At 35.4% G+C, this 23,255-nt stretch overlaps 1 protein-coding gene and 1 non-coding gene across 2 annotated transcripts; one reads left to right on the top strand and one right to left on the bottom strand.

Moving 5' to 3' along the window:
- Positions 1-268: 268 nt before the first annotated feature.
- LOC127086142 (uncharacterized) lies at positions 269-3,635 on the top strand. The gene is made up of 9 exons (XM_051026857.1): positions 269-733; positions 836-1,022; positions 1,800-1,933; positions 2,022-2,134; positions 2,231-2,471; positions 2,553-2,708; positions 2,798-2,877; positions 2,969-3,018; positions 3,182-3,635. The coding sequence occupies exons 1-9, from the start codon at positions 368-370 to the stop codon at positions 3,313-3,315; spliced, it is 1,461 nt and encodes a 486-aa protein (XP_050882814.1). The 5' UTR covers positions 269-367; the 3' UTR covers positions 3,316-3,635.
- A 16,766-nt stretch (positions 3,636-20,401) lies between these two features.
- LOC127088938 (small nucleolar RNA R71) lies at positions 20,402-20,508 on the bottom strand. Its single transcript, XR_007790739.1, has one exon. It is a non-coding gene; the product is annotated as a small nucleolar RNA R71 (small nucleolar RNA).
- Between the last annotated feature and the right edge of the window lie 2,747 nt (positions 20,509-23,255).

The raw sequence follows: 23,255 nt of genomic DNA, 5'->3' as shown, positions 1-23,255 counted from the left end.
TTCAATCTTCAAAAAACGAGAACTAATATTTAGCCCGAAAAAATTCGGGTAAGCTGCTGACCCAAAACTTAGACCGAAAAAAGAACAGAATATTTTGCTAATAAAATATCTTGCTTCTATCTTTCAAAATGAGTTGAATTACAACTTGTACATGACCAAAACGTGATGGAGATGACCATCTTCCCACCTTTCGGGCCCCACCGCCCTCTCTCTCTTCCAAAATAGCATTCAAACAAAAAAGTTTCCAAAAGAGCATTCAAACCAAAAAACAGAAAGGTATAAGTGAACTCTAGAATAAAGAAAAGGAACTCGGAACTCATACCACTCTTTTCATCTTCTTTTCACCTTCTAAATCAAATTAGTTTCAATGAAGAAATTCAACAATGTTCATCTTCTTTTCATCTTCTTCCTTTACTTCTCTGGAACCACCCATTCCTTGTTTAGTCCATCTTCCAAATCCAAAACAACCGCGCACCCCTCTGCAACACTCACTTCAAATGAAGATGTTAAAACATACTTTTTCAAACAAACTCTCGATCATTTTAACCATCTTCCAAAAAGTTATACAAAGTTTAAGCAAAGATATTATGTAAATTTCAAGTATTGGGGTGGTGCTAATTCCAGCGCCCCAATACTTGCCTATTTGGGTGCAGAAAGTGAAATGGAAATGCCGGATGAAGATTTTGGGACGGATAATGCAGCATCCTTTAAAGCTTTGCTGGTGTATATAGAGGTAGTAAATATGAAACTGTTTCTTTAATACTCAATGATGATTTATGAATCAAGTTGGTTTTACACATTCTGACTCTGACGTTACTTTTAATTTTCTTCTTAGCATCGCTACTACGGGAAATCTGTTCCCTTTGGATCAAAGGAAAAGGCATATAAGAATGCGAATACGTTGGGCTACTTAAACTCAGAACAAGCCCTCGCAGATTACGCCGCCGTGCTGATATATTTAAAAAATTCATTACATGCACAAGAGTCGCCAGTGATTGTGATGGGAGCATCCTATGGCGGAAGTTAGTTTCTAAGATTCTCTTATTTTGAATTCTTCCTTTTTGTATAGAATTCTTGTCTATATGATTTATATAAATTCTGTAATTGTGATGTGTTACTGTTATATTATGTTTTTGCTTTCTAATGGTAAAAATAAGAATGTAGAATCAGAAGAATCCGAGCTATGAATCGCTATTTGAATGTAGCAGCAGCAGATCCTGTTGCAGTCTACCCTCCAAGCTCTAGTTTTTATCTTAGTCCAAGTAGTCTTAGGTCAGTCGCGGTTGTTTTGGTATTGGTTATATGGATGCGGCCATTTTGTTGCGATTTGAAGTCTGCAGTCTAGCTGGGTCAATACGTCTTTGTAGGTTGCCGCTGCTATGTGGGCGAGGAGCTTGGAGGCTCTAGGCTCTTGTGCTAGCTGGTTGCATTATCATCAGTGTCAGGCTGTTATGTCTCAGCCCGCAGTTTCTAGTTGGTTTAGTTTTGGTGTGGATCCCATGCTTTGGTATTTTTCGATTGCGCGGGTGGTGTGCTTGTCGTTGGTGTGGATCCCATGCTTTGGTATTTTTCGATTGCGCGGGTGGTGTGCTTGTCGTTGGTGTGGATCCCATGCTTTGGTATTTTTCGATTGCGCGGGTGGTGTGCTTGTCGTCGGTGTGGATCCCATGCTTTGGTATTTTTCGATTGCGCGGGTGGTGTGCTTGTCGTCGGTGTGGATAATTGCCTTTAATCCTGGTTTGAATTCTGTGGCATTAGGTGCTGTCTTAATTAATGTCATATATTTGTTAATAATGCAGTGCTTGCTGCATGGTTTCGGCTTAAATATCCGCATGTGGCCGTGGGGGCCCTGGCATCATCGGCTCCACTCCTATACTTCGATAATATCACACCTCAAAATGCCTATTATGATGTTGTTACAAGGGATTTTAAAGTAATTCACTATAACTTATTTTTTATCTTTTGATTCATTTATTTTATATGAAAAACATAGTTAGTTATAAATTCATTATTGGTTGCAGGAAGCTAGTGAGACATGCTATAAATTTATTCGAAACTCTTGGTCTGAAATCGACAAAGTTGCGTCTCAGAGAAATGGTCTTTCCAGTCTAAGCCAGAGATTTAACACTTGCTAGTAAAAAAAAACAATATTTTCATTTATTTTCTTCCTTTTGTTTGAGCTATGATTTAAGTTGAGAGTTAAACTTATTCAAACTGTTCTTTCTTGCAGTCCTTTGGAACAGTCTGATGAGTTGAAAGAGTTCCTAAGGATCATATATATCTACTCAGCCCAATTTGATTATCCTCTAGTTAGAAATATCTGTAAGGCCATTGATGGAGCTTCCTTTGGAAGTGATGTCCTGAGTAGGATATATGGAGGTGTTGTTGCTTACCATGAAAGCAACAAATGTACTGTTAATGCCTATAAGTATACTGTTGCAGCAGACACATTTAATGTTTATGAGTGGCAGGTATATAATAATTGTCGAAGGTTCTCTCATATTATTTCAAACTTGTGGAACTAAAAATATTATGAATTATTATGCATTCAGAGATGCACCGAAATAGTGATGCCCATCGGCATAACAGGGAATTCTACCATGTTTCAACCTATGCCTTTCAGCTTAAAAAACTATGCTAAAAAGTGCAAGAAAGATTTTGGAGTCTCACCTCGACCTCATTGGATCACTGCTTACTATGGAGGTCATGTATGTTGTTCTATATCAGAATTCATTATTAACAAATATTTAAATATCAATTTCAATATTATGATTATATCATTTTGTGACTTATGCAGAATATGAAGTTAGTTCTTAGAAGATTTGGTAGCAATATCATTTTTTCAAATGGACTCAGAGATCCTTATAGTAGTGGAGGGTAAACACCTAAATCCAAAAAAAAACAAATTCATCTTAATTATTTTAGTAGAATGTGTTAAAACTAACTATGTGGCTTTTACATGTTTCAGAGTTCTGAAAAACTTATCCGATAGTCTCGTTGCGCTTTCTACCGTCAAAGGTAAGTATGAATATGTATCATAAGAATAAATACAATTTATATTATATCATACGGATTTTAATGTATAGAGAATAAATTGAAGTAGTATTAAGAGTTTGGAACTAATTCTTATTATTTTATATCCAGATGTAAACCAATTTATCAACTGGCTCTGAATTTTCAGGAACTCATGGTATGGATCTTATGGCTGCAAGTGAAAGTGATCAAGATTGGTTGACTGAGCAGAGGAAGAAAGAGGTGGAGATTATGCATGGATGGATTAAACAATACTATGCTGATATTGATGCACTAGAATAATGATGATATAGGATGAAAACAAAAGAAATAATGTTGTACACAGCAAGAGGTGTACATTGTGAGTTTTTGCCATCCCAGTAGGGATTCCTGCTGAGTGTAAGCGTTCAAGATTCTAAAAGACGATGATGAAGAACTTACATCGATTTTGCCATACAACAAAGGAATGCCTTTTCAGCTTGATCGTGCATGTGAATTGATCGACGAAATGCCTCAAAGGAATGAAGTTTTGTGGGGCACCATTATAGCGTGTTATAGACATGATAAATTGTGTCGTGATGCTATTCAACTCTCTTTAATGAAATTTTTCGAGCATTGTTATATTTATGCTTTAGTTCTCTATCAATGCATCTGCTTCCTCTCGAGTTTCTCCTCATCTTTCTCTGTAGTTTGAGCAATAGAAGTTCAGGGCCCTCCATGTCCTTCCGATTGAGACAGTGATCTAACTGGAATTTGTTCAACAAAGTCAAGAAATAACGAGCATAAGCTGACTTTTGAGGCATCATTTTATTTCTCCAGCCGGCATGAAAAATACAATATCTAGAATACAATTTATTGAAATTGAAAACTATTTTATCTGCTATTTATTAATCTTCTCAGTCATAGTTAACATTGATGCTTCTTGGTGGTACTGATGTTACACTAAACCCGCTTGAAGTATATCAGTCATAGTTTTAAAAAATAAGGATTTGGAATTGGATATGAACTATATGACTTAGTTGAAAATAATCCACTTGAAGAGTAAACAACTTGTGACATCTCATAGTATAAGAATCAGTGCCTAATGATCCATTCTATGAAGTGTATCAGCGTATTAAAAACAACTAGATATGTAAAACAACAATGAAGAACAGAAAAGGGTCATTAAGAATTGGGGCAAATGATTGAGTTTTTGAAACTTTATCAAAGTAATGACATGCTAAGGATTTCTTTCTGGAAGATTTTAAACTAGAATTTCATATATTGTATTCACAGTTTATGCAATCTTATTATATATTTATCATAATTCTTGTTTCTTCATTGTTGAGATATAAGATATAATTCAAGTTGTGTGTGGTGCAAACCCAAAGTCAATTAGAGTTTAAGGTTTGTTACTTAGTTTGTTACTTAGTAGTCAAGTAAATTTGTATATAAATACATGCATATGTAAATCAGTTTGTAACATAATCATTCTTAAATAAAAGAATCTTTTGTATATGTATACATGCATATGTAAATCAGTTTGTAACACATGAGAGTTAGTCGAATTGCCAACACATACAAAAATTATTGAAGTGAAGTGGGTGTTTAAGTTAAAACACACTATTGATGGATCGATAGCAAGACATAAGGAAGCATTGGTAACTCGAGGTTTTCTTCAGAGAGAATGAGTCGACTACTTTGAAGTATACACACCAGTAGCAAGATTGGAGATTGTTCGTCTAGTCGTCGCCTTGGCATGCAATCAAGGCTGGTTGATATTTCACTTAAATGTGAAATCAACTTTTTTGAATGGTACTCTAGATGAAGAGGTATATGTCACACAACCTCCTGGGTTTGTGATTTAGGAGGAAGCATGGAAAGTATACAAGTTGCATGAAGAGCTTTATGGTCTCAAGCAGACACCTAGGGCATGGAACAAGAAGATCGACTCATACTTAGTCGAATTGGGATTCATCAAATGCAAATCTAAGTATGATGTCTATGTTGAGGTTGTGGCACAAGATATAACAATCATCTTCTTATATGTCGATGACCTGCTAGCAATTGGAAGTAACTTGGAGAACTTGTCGAAGTTCAAAGACTAATGAAGAAGAAGTTTGAAATGTCGGATATGGGAAACTTGTCTTATTTCCTAGGCATGGAATTTCAAATGCCGAAGCAAGATATGGTGCTACATCAAAAAAAGTATGTCAAAGAGATACTCAAGAGATTCCTAATGGATGATTCGACTCATGCATCTTCACTTGTCGAACCAAATTTGAAGTTGGAGAAGCATGAAGAGGAAGACAAAGTCGATGCAACTTCGTTCAAACAAATTGTCAGATCTCTAAGATATGTATGCAACAGTCGACCTAATATAGATTTTTCAGTCGGATTAGTGAGCAGATACATGAGTGAACCAAGGGTGTTACACATGAAGGCTACAAGAAGAATCCTGAGATACTTAAAAGGATCGATAAACTATGGAATTCTATTTTGACAAGATTCTGAAAGCAAAGAAGTTGTGATTAATTCCAATTCAAATGCAGATTGGTGTGGAAATAAGGAAGATCAAACAAACACAACTAGTTATTTCTTTCAAGTGTTTGATGCTCCAATCTTATGGTGCTTGAGAAAGCAACCTGTGGTGACATTGTCATCGTCTGAGGCTGAATATATAGCAAGATCCTATGATGCGTGTCAAGCAATTTGGATCAGATATGTACTTGAAGAAATGGAGGTCGAAGTGAAGAAACCTCTGGTGTTGCAGATCGACACAAGTCATCCATAAATCTTGCGAAGAACCCACATGGAAAAAGTAAGCACATCGAAGCTAGATTTCATTTCCTTAGGAACAAGGTAAATCGAGGCGAACTTGAAGTGATGCATTGCTTAAGTGAAGCACAATTGATCGATATTTTCATCAAAGAATTGAAGATCGACAAATTCCTGAATTTGAGAAAGAAATTAGGAATAGTTCAAATTGACTATGATTAGAATATATTTGACAACTTGGATTATAAGGGGGTATGTTGAGATATAAGATATAATCCAAGTTGTGTGTAGTCCAAGCCCAAAGTCAATTAGGATTTATAGTTTGTTACTTATTAATCAAGTAACTTTGTATATAAATACACACTTATATAAATCAGTTTGTAACACAATCATTTTTTAATAATAGAATCCTTATTTTCGTATTCTCTCTCTCTCTCTCTCTCTCTCTCTCTCTCTCCCCTCACCCAATATCACTCATTACAATTATTTACTTTTATAATTTTCAACATCTTCATCTACTTTCACTTTCACCTCACCAACATCATCACACAGTATCGTTGGAACCACTGTTAGTGATTAAGGATGAGAGGTAGAAGAAGAACAGTGTAACATGCATGCTATTGTAAAGAAACTTCAATTAAAGAAACATTTGATAAAGTGTGCAAGGAGTCATTACAACCACAAAGGAAACAAAGTAACACATTATTCACATAAACTTTGGTGACATTACAACCATTGGGAATGTAGGAAAACCCATATCATTATAAGAAGTTGTTGTTCATTCAGGCATTTTGTCAAACAATTTGTGAGCGTTTTTTGATTTTTTTTAAGAGAGAGGTGAACAAGAAGAAATTTAAGGTTAGTGTTAGTGTTAAGATTGAGAAATTTTCATGTGTTTGAGTCCTAAAGGGAAGTTTTATTTTTCTGCATGCAAATTTACAACATGGTGAAAGAGAAGAAAAAGAGGAAGATGAATAAAAAGAAGATCATTAAATTTAAGGAGGTTATCAAAATTATGGACGAAAAATTTTAAAAGAACCAATATTCAATTTTTTATAGGGGCTAAAATCAAAATTTCATGTACCTCCAGTTAAGAGATGTTGAAGAGATGTTGATGCGTCCTTGCCAGCATTGTTCTGGTGAGCTTACTTTTCTCAGAGTTCCTTATATTTATTGTGGTTTCTTATGTTGATTTTTGTATATTATTTTATATTTTTTTCAGGTAATTTAGTGGTTAAAATTCACCTATTAAACGTGAACAAGTGAGATGTTGCAGATTCGAATTTGCACTTCTACCTTTAATATCCATGCACAACTACCAATTGATATGGCTTAACGAGACTGAATATTGTATATTCTACCGTCCCTTTTTCATATCGTCATATGTCTGGATATCTTTTGGTATTATATGCTAAAATAATTAACAATTTAAGATTTCTATTAATATCCCACAAAAAAGTGGTTTGATTATCTATTAAATAATTTTAATCAATTAAAATGGTAACCTTAAATAATTTTAATAGTTTGATATTTCAAATAATTTTAATCAATTATACTAAATAATTGTTTTTAATTTACGTTTATAATTTAATAATATTAAATGGTAGAATTAAATACATTCTTTGTCTTCTATATACAACATCATTCTTTCTAAATTTCTTTAAAAGTTTATTTAAAAGATTGGTACCTTAAATATTTAATTTTTACAAATTTCAAGTTTTTATACAACATGTTATTGATAAAATATTAAAATATTATTAAGTTTAGTAAATTTGTTTCTTTGTGTTACATAATTACAATCTTATATTTGTTGAATTGTAATTCCTTATGTTAAAGTAGGTTGTTCGACATAAGCAAGGAAGTGTCGAATCACCTAGTGTGTCGAAGTCTCGAAGCTTGTTGTTTCACACAAGATTTCAACTTAGGCCTATTTTTAGTAGTATTAACTATTTTGAGCTTTTATAATTTTGGGATTTGGCTTAGGGAGAAAGTTAACTTAAATCTATAAATAGAGGGAGTAACCCCTATTCTTGTAATAGAGAAGTCATAATATTGTATTGACAGAATTTTGCAGTTGCAAAGTGAATACAGATGTTTTCCACAAGTTCTGAACAGAGAGAAACTCTACAGAAAATGTTCTTCTTCTTCTCCAATGTTCTTTTATTTATTTCTTAATTGTTCTTTTCTTTTCATTGTCATTGTGTGAGTGATAATAATCTTGTTCATCAATATTGATAAAAATTCTCCATAGGTTATGGTGGATTTCCAACATCTGGTATCAAGAGCTTTTGATTTGAGCGATTTGCGGGAAGAAAATCATGATGGCAATGAATCACCCAAACAAGCATTTTCCATATAATCTTCTGATTCTTAAGAACAATAATTATGAGAATTGGTACAAGCAGATAAAGGTTGTGTTTTATTATCAAGATCTTTGGGATCTTGTGAAGGAATGAGTAACAACGCTTGCAGAAAATGTGACGAATCAAGAAAGGGCTGCACATAAATAATTTAAGAAGAAAGATTATAAATCTCTCTTTATAATCTATAAATGTGTTGATCCATATAACTTTGAAAATGTTAGTGATATAGAGTCAGCGAAAAAAGCATGGGAAATTCTGGAGAAGTCGTTTGGAGGTGCGGAAGAGGTGAAAGAGGTGAGGTTACAAACTCACAAAAGGACATGTGAATTGTTTCAGATGGAAGACAATGAAAGCATAACTAATTTCTTCACAAAGTTTACGAAATTGGTGAGTCAAATCAAGGTATGCAGAGAAGTGTTGACATGAAGATTTGTTGTTGGAAAGATCTTGAGGTCGTTGGCTCCAAAGTTCGACCACGTGGTAGTAGCCATAGAAGAGTCTAATGTTTTGTCAAAACTGACAAAGGAAGAGCTTCAAGGGACGCTTGAATCTCATGAATAAAGAATGCATGAAAGAGTTGCAGGAAAGTCGAAGAGTGATATGGCTTTGCAAGTGCAATCAGCAAAAGAAAGGAAATGCAAAGGAAGCCAGAATGGCAACAAAGGCAGAGGAGGCTACAACAATTCGACTGGTCAAAACCATCAAGAAGAAACTGGTCGAATCAGAGAAAACCCTGGAACCAAGGCAACCAAAGAGGTGGTGATGCAGGTAGAGGAAGAGGTGGTGGTCAAAAGTCAGACAAGAGTCACATTCAGTGTTACAATTGTCAGAAGCATGGTCACTATTCTAGTGACTGTCCAGAAAAACATAAGAATTAAGAAACTTATGCAAAGATGGCTAAACATGAAGAAGAAAAAATGGTTCTAATGGTTATAACGAGAGGTGAAGAGAGATTAAAGGAACTGTGGTACTTGTACTCAGGATGCTTATCACACATGCCTGGAAGGAAAGATTGGTTTGTCAACATAAAGCCCTCAATAAAGAACATGGTGAAATTTATAAATGACAATACTCTATCAGCTGAAGGTGTTGGTAATGTTATGATTATGAGGAAAGATGGCAAGAGGTCAGTAATTTCAGATGTGTTGTACATACCAGGCATGAAGAGCAATTTGCTCAGCATATGGAAGTTAGTCGAAAAGAACTACAAGGTGTCGATCAAAGACAAGATGATGAGATTTATCGACTCAAATGGAAGGTTGATATTGAAGGCTTCAATGTCTCATAATAGAACCTTCAAGATTGAGCTTAATGTCATGGAGCATAAGTGCCTTGCATCAGCAGCCAACAAAGATGAATGGATATGGAATTATAGACTTGGCCATCTAAACTTCAAAGATATAAGAGATTTGAAGAGACAAAATATGGTTTCAGGATTACCAAAAATCGACATTCCAAACAAAGTGTGTGAAGAATGTCTGCAGGCGAAGCAACACAAGAACAACTTCAGTAAGGATGCAGGTTGAAGGCAATTTTTGAAGTCATATACTCTGATGTATGTGGTCATATCCAGGTGGATTCGATTGGAGGTAACAAATACTTTGTTACATTCATAGATGATTTAAGTCAAAAACTATGGACTTACCAAATCAAGAAGAAAAGTGAAGTGATTGAGGTATTTGCCAAGTTTAAATCTCTAGTCGAAAGACAATGCGGTTGAAAGATCAAGATTCTGAGGACTGATGGTGGTGAAGAATATGTGTAGAAATACTTCGACGCATTATGTGTGAAAGAAGGGATTGTGCATGAGGTGGTGCACCCTACACTCCATAGCCGAATGGACTCGCGGAAAGGAAGAATAGAACCATCATGTATATGGTGAGAAGTATGTTGAAAGGAAAGCATCTACCCAAAGAATTATGGGGAGAAACCGTGTCGACTGTAACATATATCCTGAATAGATGTTCGATAAAGAAGTTAGAAGGAATCACGCCAGAAGAATGTGGGTTTGGTGTCAAGCCTAACTTGAGTCATCTGAAGGTGTTTGGATATATAACATATAGATATGTTCCAGATCAGTTGAGAAGAAAACTTGATGACAAGTCGAGTCAGATGATCCTAATAAGAATGTTAAGAAGGATTCAGTAAGAATCTTGTGATGAACAAGCTAGTGAAGTCGAAAGAGAAGTTCGATAAGAAGTCATAGGTAATCAGGCCCAAGAAGACCTCAAAGAACAAGACACATGCATGCAAGAATGTGTTATTACATTAGATGATATGGTAAATGAAGAAGGTGAGCTGGTACACTGTGTTTTCTACGTAGATGTCGAACTAGTCAATGCAGCTGAAGCATTGAAAAATTCGAAGTGGATGAAAGCAATGAACGAAGAACTAAAGTCAATCGAAGTCAACAACACTTGGTCATTTATCGAATTACCCAAAGACAAGAAGGAGATCAATGTGAAGTGGGTATACAAGGTGAAGTTGAATCCCAAAGGAGAAGTGACTCGACACAAGGCGAGACTTGTGGCGAAAGGATTTCTTTAGAAACAAGGAATCGACTTCGATGGAGTTCTTGCACCTGTTGCTAGGATCGAAACAATCAGGTTGGTTTTTGGTCTAGCAAACATGAACAACTGACAGATGTATCAGATGGATGTGAAAGGTGCATTCCTGAATGACCCCTTAGAAGAAGAAGTTTATGTTGTACAACCAACTGGGTTTGTGAAACAAGGCGAAGAAAGAAAGGTGTACATGCTGCATAAAGCCATGTACGGACTTAAACAAGCTCCAAGAGCTTGGAACAAGAATATAAATGAATTTCTAAGGGAGAAGGAATTTGTAAAGCGAAAAACTAAACATGGAGTATATGTAAGAAGTGAAGGAGAATTGCAATCCAAAACGCAGCGGAAATTAAAAAAATTCTCCTTTAGTGATCCTTACGAATGGGCATGATCAGTGATAGAATCGTTGCCTCTTATGGCTATTGAAACCTTTGATACAGATCTAAGGAGTGATCACGAACGTTGAATGGTGACAATGCCTCTACTCAGTCCACACGAACGGATTCCTTCAGACTCAGTGCTAGATGCTACGAATGAAGGCTTTGAATGTGTGATATATATATATATATATATATATATATATATATATATATATATATATATATATATAGAGAGAGAGAGAGAGAGAGAGAGAGAGAGAGAGAAAGAGGTTATGATTGCACAAGGGTTCTATTTATAGAACCACTTGTGTGGGCTGCAAGCTAAAAAGCCCACTTAAGTGTATATGGCCCATATCTTATGATATACCAAAATCACTTAAGCGCGTGGTACCTTACGATATTTCGTATTCTACCTAAGTGCACCGTACTTTATTGTAGCAGTAAATTCATGACCATCAAGCTATGGATAAGCTAGACGTCAATTAAACCAGAGTCACCACCGCGCTTTTATTGTTTCCAAGGGAAAAGGGAAAAGTACGAACAAAACCCAAAGGTAAGAATTTTTCAAATCAAAACTAATAAAATGCCAGAGATTACAGGTAAGGGGGTTGGTTACACAGAGGGAAGATGTTAGTACCCAAAGTGTCCTAGGTACTCCTAGGGAGCCCTTTCTTGTGTGCATATGTGTTTTTGTACAAAATGATGTTTGCAATAAAATAGAATGAAGGGATGAGAAAAGAATTCATTAATTATATTTTTGTGTTTGACAATACCTTCGGACTTGTGCCTACGTACCAACATAAAATGAGGGATCAAAACCTCGTAGTTCGTGGTATAAACTTCAAAGAATGAGTGAGTTGATTTTAACAAAATTTTAAGTTTAACAAAGGAACAAGAGGCCTAAAAAGGTTTGAATGAGTGTTAATTCTTTTTGTCTTTTGAAATTTTAAGTTAAGTATAGTTAAGTTTATTTACAAGTTTGATTAAGAAAGGAGTTTAAAAATGCAACGGCATAAGGCCAAATTTCTTAATTTGCAATATGGTCTAAGTTTAGAAAACACAAGCAAAGAAGATTTTAAAAAAAGGAGGAGAGATTTGAAATTTAAGAAGTGGGAGGAGATGAATAGACTAATCCTAAGCAAAAATTTAAAAGTTAAGAGTTGAAAAGATCTAACGAATGGGCTGCAATCCAATAGACAAGAATGTCATATAGAAACCCAAATTTCTCTTGGACTTTAGAATCAAGAAATATCAATACACAAATAGCAAGATGAAGAGCAAGACATCAAATAAATATAGCCGCATCCAAGATTAGCAACTCCATGATCTTCTTCATAATTCCCCATGTATCATATGACTTCAAAGATAGGCATTAGACACAGGTTCAAAATAACAACTTTAAAATGTTGTAGATGAACTCAAATGGATCTTCAATAATTGCATCAGATGAAATTACAATTCTCAAGCACTTGGTTTCATTAAAGTTGGCATTGGCCAAGTCCTTTGCATAGGGAGTGTTGCCTAATTCTAAGTCTAATGTCTCAGATCAAAACCAACCGTCCACACAAAATGTCTTTTAAGGTTTTTGTTTTTATTACGTACATTAAGGTCAAAAGACCACAAACACAAACAAGTATATACCAAGACAATATAATCATAAGATAAGGCTTAAATGATCAAAGTGAAAATGACATTAAGTAAAAAAATTGAATGGTGTGAATAATGGCAAATGAATAAAGACTTGAATGTAAAGTGCATAAAAGTAAATGGCTTGAAATTAAATGTTAGTTGATAGAAGTTAGTATTGCCTTTGCTTTTGTTTTGTTTAAGTCATTCTTTGGAGAACACTCAACCCACTTATCACAAGCATGAATCCTTGGACCAAGACATCTTCCAAATGAAGGAAAAAATGCCAAGTTTCCACATAATACCATGAAAGAGGGGAGACTTACAATCTCACTTACTAGAATGCTATCTTTTTGTGTCACAAATTTAGCGCTTTGTTAAGCAATCGGAATTGGACTTATGTAGAAGTCACAACTATTTGAGACCGGACAATAAAAGTTTGGTGTTAATGCATGTTAGAGACATAGTATAATGAATCGTGCTCATAAAACATACCACACACAAAAAGAATATGCAAAAGGGTGGACCAATCTCATCCACACTCATGTTGGGTTTTCAAACAACTAGCCTTAAGATATAGAGATATCATAGGTTCATGACATGAATGAATAGAGAAAGGGAATGAGGGGGGGGGGGGGGGGGGGGGGAATGGAATCAACACAAATTGGTCAAAGGAAGACTTTTACCAAATTAAAATCATTCATTCATTTTGGGAGATGAAATGTACATCTCATCAATCTCCTAAATCCAATGATTTTAACTCAACAAAGTCAAATCAACCTTGACCAAGGCCCAACAACACAAGTCAAACTCAACAAGTCAAAATTAGAAGCTTAACACAATTTATTTGGCATTTAAATAATTAAAATCAATTAAAATATACATTAAATTAAATTATGGTTTGTCAAATTCCTAAAATCTCATCAAAACACCAAAGAAATGGCAATGAGATTTATCATAGGTCAAACAAGGTCAAAGGACCTTGGAGAAAAAATTCATAATTTTTGGAAACTTAAATTTTTTTAAACAATTAAAAATATTCACAAAATCAATTAAATCATAAAAAATATTAATAATGATCCAAAAAATTATTTTAATTCAGAAAATGAAAGAGGAATTTATTTAAATTTTTGGGTGAAATTCTCATATTTTTTGGATCAATATTAAAATTAATATGAATTAATGAAAATAAAACAAATAAAATGAAACTCAAATAATCAGAAAAAACGTGGACCACTTGATCTCCCTCATTAATTGAGGTGGCAGATCAAGTGGTCACTAGTGCGCAATCCACAATGGACCTGAGTCAGCGTGCCACACAAACAGTAATTCAAACCAACGCGTGAGATTATATCATTTCAAATGGATCATGTGGCTCTGATGAATGCCAACTCACCGCCGGAGCCAAAGCTCCGGTCTCCTTCTCCGGTGAGTCTCACCGGATTGGTTCAGTCACAACCATCACCAAAATTAAAAAGGACATGATTTTAAAGTAAAAATGGCACTGAGCTCGAATCTAACCTCAATTTATCCTAACTCCAAGTATATTGAGAGGTACAAGAAGTTGAAATTTGAGGTGCACGATCTGAGTTGCTTCGATTTGACCTCAAAGCAACTCAATCTTGTTTCCTACATTGGTAGGACTTTAGACAACCAAAGATCCAAGAAAATTATGGAGAATTGAGTGGGAATCGAAGAGATGATTTTTTTTGGAAAATACCTTCAATGTAGGTCTGAATTCGATTGGTCTTGCTCTTGCTTGTGCTTGATCTTGTTCAGGATGCTTGAAGGAGTATAATAGAATGATCAAAAGGCTTTGGATCCCTGGAGATTTGAATCTCAAAACAGTGAGATTCAAACTCAATTTCCAATGGAAATTCTCAGGATTATCCTTTGAAATGGAAGGGTTTGAATGCTTGGGATCAAAGCTGGTGCGCAGGGTCCTCGATTTTGATGCATAAAGCCTCTATTTATAGCCAATTCAATTGATATTTGCACACTTGAACATGGAATCCAAAAATAGAAATGAGTGATGTATGGGTGCATGGGCGTGTACAGGCCCATGAAATCATGTCATTTGGTCCATAATTGAATACAAACAAGGCTGAGATCATGTTGGAATGTCATGCATTGGTGTGTGGGAGTTTGAATTTCAATCTTTCCAAATGATGATGCAATGTTCAAGCCATGTGCAGCCCATTCAAATCTTGTCCAAATGATGATACAATGTTCAAGCCATGTGCAGCCCATTCAAATCTTGTCCAAAATGAATGAAATTTGACTTTTTGGAAAGGTTAGATCAAGAGGAACAACTTTAATGTTGGACACTTTTTCATTTTAAGCTTGGATAATGATGAATTTTGAAGTGGAAGTTGGGAAAATCAAACATGTTAAAAAAAATTCTAAGTGTCAAGCCATATGTTAACTTATTCCACCTTGACTAACTTTTTATGTGAGCTTCAAATGAGAAAAGTTCCTTCATCAAAGTTGTAGCTCTCTCAAAGTAATTAAAATGGTTCACAAGTTTGACCTCATTTGTATTTATTATGAAGGAGTTATGCATTTTTGAAGTTGAGGAAAATCACTTGTTCAATGGCATTGGTCCAAAATGACCTATAATGTATCCTCATATCACATGCTCATAAAAGTTGAATTGACTCTTAATCCAAACATAAAACTTGAATTATACATATTGAATTTGATTGTGCAACTTGGAAATATTTCATCTCATAAAAATTGAGCAAGTTATGGTCTTGGGAAGTTGACCTCCAAATTAGGGTTTAGACAAAATGACCTATAATCTTTCACCATAAAAAACGACTTTCCAAGCAAAACTAGATCTAGACCCCAACATGAAAGTTGTTTGTAATGTCATATAGAGTAACGTTTCTCTTGGGATCATTTTCATATGATAAACATTGTAGGAGATAGGGTCTAGGGAACCCAATTTTGATCAGATGAATTCCTTTGGTCAACCACCATGAACTAACTTGATAGCTTGAAATTATCTTGACTTTTGGGACTCATGGGAGATCATATATGCATAAGATGATGAAATTTGAAGTATCCCTTGAAATATTTGATCAATTGTTGAAGAAGCTTGTTGAAGAAGTCACACAAGACACCCAGATGAACTAGGGTTTCAAGGAAAACCAATTCCAAACCCTTGATGAATTCTTGATCAAAATAACATGTGAATATCATTGGGATTCATATATGATGCTTAGAGACATAGTAGATCATTCCTGATTGAGCTCTTTGCAATGAGGTTCTTAAACCCTAGACATGAGCTTGATGAATCAATGGTGAGGACATACCTTACCTACAAAAGAGTTAGTGTATACAAAGACATATTTTTGGTATTTTGGTTAGTAAAGATGATAAAATACAAAGAATTATACAATAAAATAATGCTTGGTGATCTGTCTCAATGCAAACCCAATGAATATGGGGTAAGGAGGATGCCAAGATGTGATCCCAATGCTAATGCATATGATGAGATAACATGGGGGATCTTAGGGTCAAAATTGGGGTCTTATACTTATGATGTTCTACAATTCACTTAAGTGCACCGTACCTTACGATGTTCCTCATTTACTCTATCTCTCATCAATTCGTCATTTTGTGTGTGACCCTGTAGGTTTTCGTGACATTGGCAATTATATTAAATCATGTATTTAACATAATAAACAATGAGCAGTATCTAGCAACACATCACTGCTACCCAAGACATGAAAATGTCATGTGATCTGACAAATCCTTTTATGATAATACTTATCCAATTTTTTTATGAAATATGTGAGGCGAATTAAGTCATAGTTCCATAACATAAGATGAATATTCGAAAAGCGAGCTCTACAGCTAGTATCCAAATAGTCTTGGAAGAAAGAGGCATGTGAACAATTAATCTTCTTTCATCTATGAAAGAACATAATAAATTCGATTGATTGATGTATTTTAGTTTGTAAGACGAGTGTTGATATTGTATTTCTGGGAAGAAATCAAAGAGGGTTGTCCTTATTGAAAATCAAATTGAAATCATTCCAAATTGAGTGTGCCAATTGATTGGTTAATATTCCCCAATGAATTGATTAATCGAGTCTTTCTTAATTTTGAACATTCATCGTTAATTATGGAATTTGATTACTTTTGAGCATGCATTTAGCTTGGATTTGTATTGAAAATTTGTGCGTCAAGCTCTTCAAATCAATTTCCTTAAGGTGTCAATTGAATGGACTTACCTCAGTTAGGCTCCTTGGTGCATTTTATGTCGTGTGCCAGATTTTGTGGTTTTTCTACACCCAGTTCAGTTTTATTTTCACCTCATTTCGATGAAACACTTAGAAACTCCTCTTTTTGGTTAGTGGACATCATTTATCGAGATACGAAAAATTAAAACCACTATTTTAAAATATTAATCAATTTTTTCTAATCATTTCAATCATAAAACAATGTACTATCTCAAATATCAAAAGCACATCCTAGTGATCTGTTACATATTACTCACCAATGATATTTTACATTGGTTGTAGAGGTTAACTCACAACCTTTTAGTATGTGAGACAACTCCTTACCAACTGAGTCAACCTTCACTAGTGTTTGATAGCGATGAATACGAGTTGGATTGAACTTTGTTTGGTCTAATCCCTTATCCAATCCGTTCAAATTTTAATGAATTGAGTTCATCGTCCAACCCAAGATTTCAAAACCAAACGAAACAAAATCGATTTGTGCATTTATGAGTTGGGTTAGGTTGAGTTTGTGGGTTCTGTTTCAAGTAAAAAATAATTTTCTAAATAATTTTTTTCAATTATAAAAAAATAATAACATAATTCGATAAAATTACACTCATTTGTAACACTCAACTTGTTTGAAACACATTATATAATGTCCATAAAATTCATCCACTTGATAATAGTAGGAAATTTTACAAAACACCTTATTTTAATGAAATAAGAAACCTGAAAATGATACAAAATAAAATCAGAAACAATATTAAATCTTAGAATTATTTAAATTCATGGTCTAGTAGTATTAGTATATTGATGTTAAATAGATATATTTTTTTTGGAAAAATTGTGATTAGAACTGATTATTGCGGATTGAGTTGAATATATCAGTAAATAAACGAGTTCAAACAATTTATGAGTTTGTTCAATTTGAATCAATAGATTTGCGAACTAACTCACATCAATGAACACTCTTATAATTGGATGTCTTTCTTTTGATGGAGAAACAAAATAAATATTTTTAATCTTTTGGTTGGACGATGCATTCTGAAATTGAAATTTATGTATTTATTTTTTCAATTATTTTGATAGCAGCCATAAAGATAGTATGTGTATATAAATTTGTACAAAGACATATATGCTATATTCCGCAGAAATATAGTGCTCCTTGACAAGCGCTACCGAAAGTGATACCCTTTGTGCACAACTCTAAATACATTCTTGATAACACTGAAATTTACTGTATTTTCGACTCCGATTTCACATGCATTCTAGTTGTTTTATTGTTATTTTGTTGTGTTATTACTATGTTTTTCTTTGTTTTCAGGTTTTTACTTTAATTGGAGCTCCGATCGAGAAAAGGAGCGAAAAAGAGCTAAAAACCCTAAATTTCAGCATTTTGTACTTGTGGCTTCCACCATGGCTGGCGCCATAGACCCTGCCATGACGTGTCCAAGCTCAACCTACCTCAACTGCCACGTTCCCCACTACTTCCACTAAGGCGCCTCAGATTGGCCTTGTCCCGGGCGCCATGGCCTTGTGTCGGGCGCCACAAGAGGAAAAGTTTTCCCTCCCATTTTCAAGTTGAAGGGCATCCTTGTCATTTCCATCTTTTTACTTGCTTATAAATAGAAACTCGAAATCACTTTTTGAATCATCCAAACTTAGAGCAGAGGAAGATCCAAACTTAGAGCAGAGGCAAACTCAGAGTAACTTTGTTTCACTTAGGCATATATTCAGTATTTTAAAGTGGTAATCGCTTCGCATTGGAGTGTTACCACAATTGTGTAAACGAGTCTGTGATCGAGTCTGTAATCGAGTTTGGAGCACTTTGGAAGGAAGTTAATCCTGCCGCCATTTTCATTTCCGCTTTGCAATTTATTCAACCCTCCGATTGGAGCAGGTTTTTATTACTTGTCTTTACTTTATTTATTTTCTCGCACTCACTTTACTTTTATTTATTTTCTCGCACTCTTTTTACTTTTATTTATTTCCTCGCACTCGCTTTAAATTATTTATTTCCTCGCACTCGCACTACTTTATTTATTTCCCGCACTCGCACTACTTTTATTTACTTTCCGCACTCGCACTACTTTTATTTAAATTAATGCACTTTTACTTTACCATGTCTAACTAAATTTATAAGTCTAGAATGTAAGGATCGTAATTGAACCGATAATCTGTACAATTGTTCTTAGAAGCACTTAAGGGCTATTTTAACTTTCAACTTAAGTTTTCCCGCATTCAATTCCGTTGGGTAAGATCGAAAGCCGTCCAACGTCTATCTAAACTTAATTGTTCTTAACTATTTCAAAAACAGCGAAAGCGCTTTGTTTAGTTCATTAGGAGATTTTAACTTAAGAAGAAAAGAGATTTTAAAACTATTTTCGGACGCGTTTATAAGTTTAGAGTCTGGTTCGTAAGAACCTCTTTTGGTTAAGAAATTCAGGTTATAATACTTTTCAACTTAGTCAAGATACTATATTTCTTAAAAATAGGTTTACTACTCTAACGCAATGCGCGCCTTTTTATAAGTGATAATAAGAGGGTTTGATTAGGTAGTATAACTCGGTTATGAATACGCGAAAGCGACAGTTCCCGTTACATTAGTTCTTTTCAAAGTAGGAAACATTGCCCATAAGTAGTTCTATTAGCAAGTACTTGGATTATTAATTGATTATGTGAATTACATTCGACCCTGTCTTTATTAATTGAACTTTATTCAATACTTCACTTTTCATTGCACACTCTAAAAAACACTTATTTTGACTGCCTTTGATAAACACTATAACAATAGATAACGATAGATTGACACTTGGTCTCTGTGGATTCGACAATCTTTTATATTACTCTGACGCGTTCGTATACTTGCGAAAAGCAAAAACGCATCAAGTTTTTGGCGCCGTTGCCGGGGACCAATTTCGTCAAATTTCATTTTTCTGTTGTTATATCGTTTAGACTTAGGCTATTTCCGCCGGTCAATGCGAAGAACTCGCAGCACCAGAAGTTTAAGCTTAGTATACCCTCTGGCGGAACCTGAGTGTTACGCTCGCGCACGTTTATTCTTTCATAGAATTAAGAGAGCTATGGCCGAAGATCAAAACCAAAGACCTCTTAAAGATTTTGCTCAACCATCCAATCAAGAACCTAGTTTTAGTATAGTAAACCCAACCATCCCAGCTAATAATTTTGAACTTAAACCATCCTTGTTACAACTAGTGCAACAGAGACAATTCGCAGGTCTCGCTACTGAGAACCCAAACCAACATTTAAAAATATTTCTTCAATTAGAAGACACTTTTAAAACCAATGGAGCTTCTCCTAAGGCAATACGTTTAAGATTATTCCCTTTTTCCCTTAGAGATAAAGCCCTATCATGGTTAGATTCCCTTCCACCCAATTCCATTACGACTTGGGATAATCTTAGAAGAGTATTCCTTGCTAGATACTTTCCCCCGAGTAAGACCGCCGTTCTTCGAAACCATATAACTAGATTTACCCAAAACCAAGGAGAATCGTTGTTCGAAGCTTGGGAGAAATATAAAGAGTTGTTACGAGCATGCCCACATCATGGTTTAGAAAATTGGTTAATCATTCAAACCTTCTATAATGGACTTCACTATAACACGAAGATGACCATCGACGCTGCCGCAGGCGGTGCTCTGATGAACAAACCTTATCCTGAAGCTAGTACCCTCATCGAAGATATGGCTCAAAACCATCAATCATGGGGAGTCGAACGAGCGACAGTTGAGAAGAAGGAAGCCCAAGGAGGAGTGCATGAACTAAGCTCTATAGACATGATGCAAGCTAAAATGGGCGCATTAGCCCTCAAAGTCGAACATATGTGCATAAACCCGAATACTATAGCAGCAGTTTCGTCGGATTGTAAGATATGTGGAACCAAAGGACACCAATCTGCAGAATGCAGTCTATTAAACGAAACCCACTATGAGCAAGTGAACTACACCCAAGGGAACCCATACTAGAATACCTATAATCCTGGATGGAGGAATCGCCCAAACTTCTCCTATAAAAACAATAACCCTATCCAAAATAATGCACCTCCGAGACCTAGTTATCAAGCCCCAAGATCAAATCAACCTATGCAACCTATACCACCAAAGCCGAGCCTTGAGAAAATTATGGAAAATTTTATCACCTCTCAAACCCAACAAAACAAGGAGTTCATGAACCAGAACATTCATGTTAACGAATTGATTACTCAGTTGGGAACCAAGGTTGACCAAATAGTTACTCATACCAAGATGCTTGAAACCCAGATCTCTCAGGTAGCTTTAAACCAAGCCCCTCAGACTACACCTGGAGGACAGTTCCCTGGACAACCTCAATAAAATCCGAGAGGACAAGCCAATGCCATTACCCTACGAAGTGGGAACGCTTATGATGAGCCACCAGACCCTAGATTGAGTGAACCCAAAACTTCTAAGGAATGTACCAAACCCACGGACGAAGTAAAGGAACCAGAGGAATCTGAAAACCAGGAAGGTCGAGAACAAGGAAAAGAACCTAAAGATAAAACTTACGTACCACCCCGGCCATATAAACCACCTATACCATATCCACAAAGACTCAAACAAACCCAGATAAATAAACAGTATCAAAAATTTATTAAAGTTATAGAAAAATGTAGAAATCCCTTTCACAGAAGCCATCACCCAAATACCTTCTTATGCAAAGTTTCTCAAAGACATCCTTACCAACAAACGTAGACTTGACGATCCGAAGCCTTTGGAATGTAATGCTATTTCCGAGGACAAATTAGCAAAGAAAGATAAAGATCCTGGAAATTTCTCCATTCCTTGCCTTTTGGGTAATCATGTCATCGAAAAAGCTTTTCTAGACTTAGGAGCTAGTGTGAGCTTAATGCCTTTAGCGGTTTGTGAGAGGTTAAACTTAGGAGAATTACAGCCCACTAAGATGTCACTTCAATTAGCCGATAGATCTGTTAAGTATCCGATAGGCATTTTAGAAGATGTCCCTGTTAGGATAGGTTAGTTATTTATCCCTACTGATTTTGTTGTCATGGACCCAAAGAGGACAATAATATACCAATCCTTCTAGGTAGACCATTCTTATCGACTGCAAGAGCCATAATAGATGTCAAGAAAGGAAAGTTGACATTTGAGGTAGGTGACGAGAAAATAGAATTTATACTTTCGAAATTTCTTATGGCACCTGTGATGGGAGACGCGTGTTATGCCTTAGATATCATTGATGAATATGTTAGAGAACTAGAACAAGAAAAAATTATAAAAATAATTAAGTTACCATCAACCCTCATAATGGAAGATGATGACTTTAAGAAACCCTACATCGATGATAACCTTTACGAATGTTTATCCCTTACCCCATATCCTATGCCATGCCCTAAGAAACCAACCTTAGAACTTAAGGAACTGCCTAAGAACCTGAGATATGAGTTCCTCGATGAAAAGATGAACCGTCCAGTTATAGTCAGTGCTACCTTGAGCCAAGAGGAAACGAACCAACTTTTAGACGTTTTACGAAGATATCCCTCAGCCTTAGGATATAATATCTCTGACCTGAAAGGTATAATCCTATTTGTATGCATGCATCGAATTTCGCTCGAAGAAGATTCAAAACCCTCCAGGGAACATCAGAGAAGAATAAACCCTATAATGAGTGATGTTGTTAAAAAGGAAGTTCTTAAGTTACTTGAGGTAGGTATAATCTATCAGATCTCGGATAGTAAGTGGGTGAGCCCTATGCATGTAGTACCCAAAAAGGGAGGCATCACAGTCGTGCAAAATGATAAAGGCGAACATGTAGCAAAACATTTAGAAAGAGGATGGCAGATGTGTATAGATTATAGAAAATCAAATAAAGCAACCAGGAAGGATCATTTCCCTTTACCATTTATAGACCAGATGTTGGAGCGTCTAGCCAGACACTCTTACTTATGTTATCTAGATGGATACTCTGGATTCTTTCAAATACCTATCCACCCCGAAGATCAAGAAAAAACTACCTTTACATGCCCTTATGGAAGTTTTGCCTACAGACGAATGCCATTTGGCCTCTGTAATGGCCCAACCACTTTCCAACGCTGCATGATGTCCATCTTTGCAGATTAGCTAGATGGTATCATGGAAGTGTTTATGGATGATTTCTCGGTTTGCGGATTTGATTTCCACAATTGCCTTGCTAACCTTGAGAAAATCCTGGAGAGATGCGTGGAGGTGAACCTCGTGCTAAACTGAGAAAAGTGTCATTTCATGGTGACCGAAGGAATAGTTTTAGGACATATAGTTTCTAAAAAAAGGTATAGAGGTAGATAGA

The sequence above is a fragment of the Lathyrus oleraceus genome, chromosome 5 (genome assembly GCF_024323335.1).
Source record: "Lathyrus oleraceus cultivar Zhongwan6 chromosome 5, CAAS_Psat_ZW6_1.0, whole genome shotgun sequence".
In the NCBI taxonomy this organism is placed as follows: domain Eukaryota; kingdom Viridiplantae; phylum Streptophyta; class Magnoliopsida; order Fabales; family Fabaceae; genus Lathyrus; species Lathyrus oleraceus.
This window is presented reverse-complemented; position numbering and strand designations above follow the sequence as displayed.

What these genes read in the sequence shown, in the direction of transcription:
- LOC127086142 (XM_051026857.1), top strand. Translation starts at nt 368, where the DNA reads ATGAAGAAATTCAACAATGTTCATCTTCTTTTCATCTTCTTCCTTTAC. An exon ending in CTTTGCTGGTGTATATAGAG is followed by an intron (nt 734 to 835) that starts GTAGTAAATATG and finishes TTTTCTTCTTAG; the next exon opens with CATCGCTACTACGGGAAATC. An exon ending in GATCCTTATAGTAGTGGAGG is followed by an intron (nt 2,878 to 2,968) that starts GTAAACACCTAA and finishes TACATGTTTCAG; the next exon opens with AGTTCTGAAAAACTTATCCG.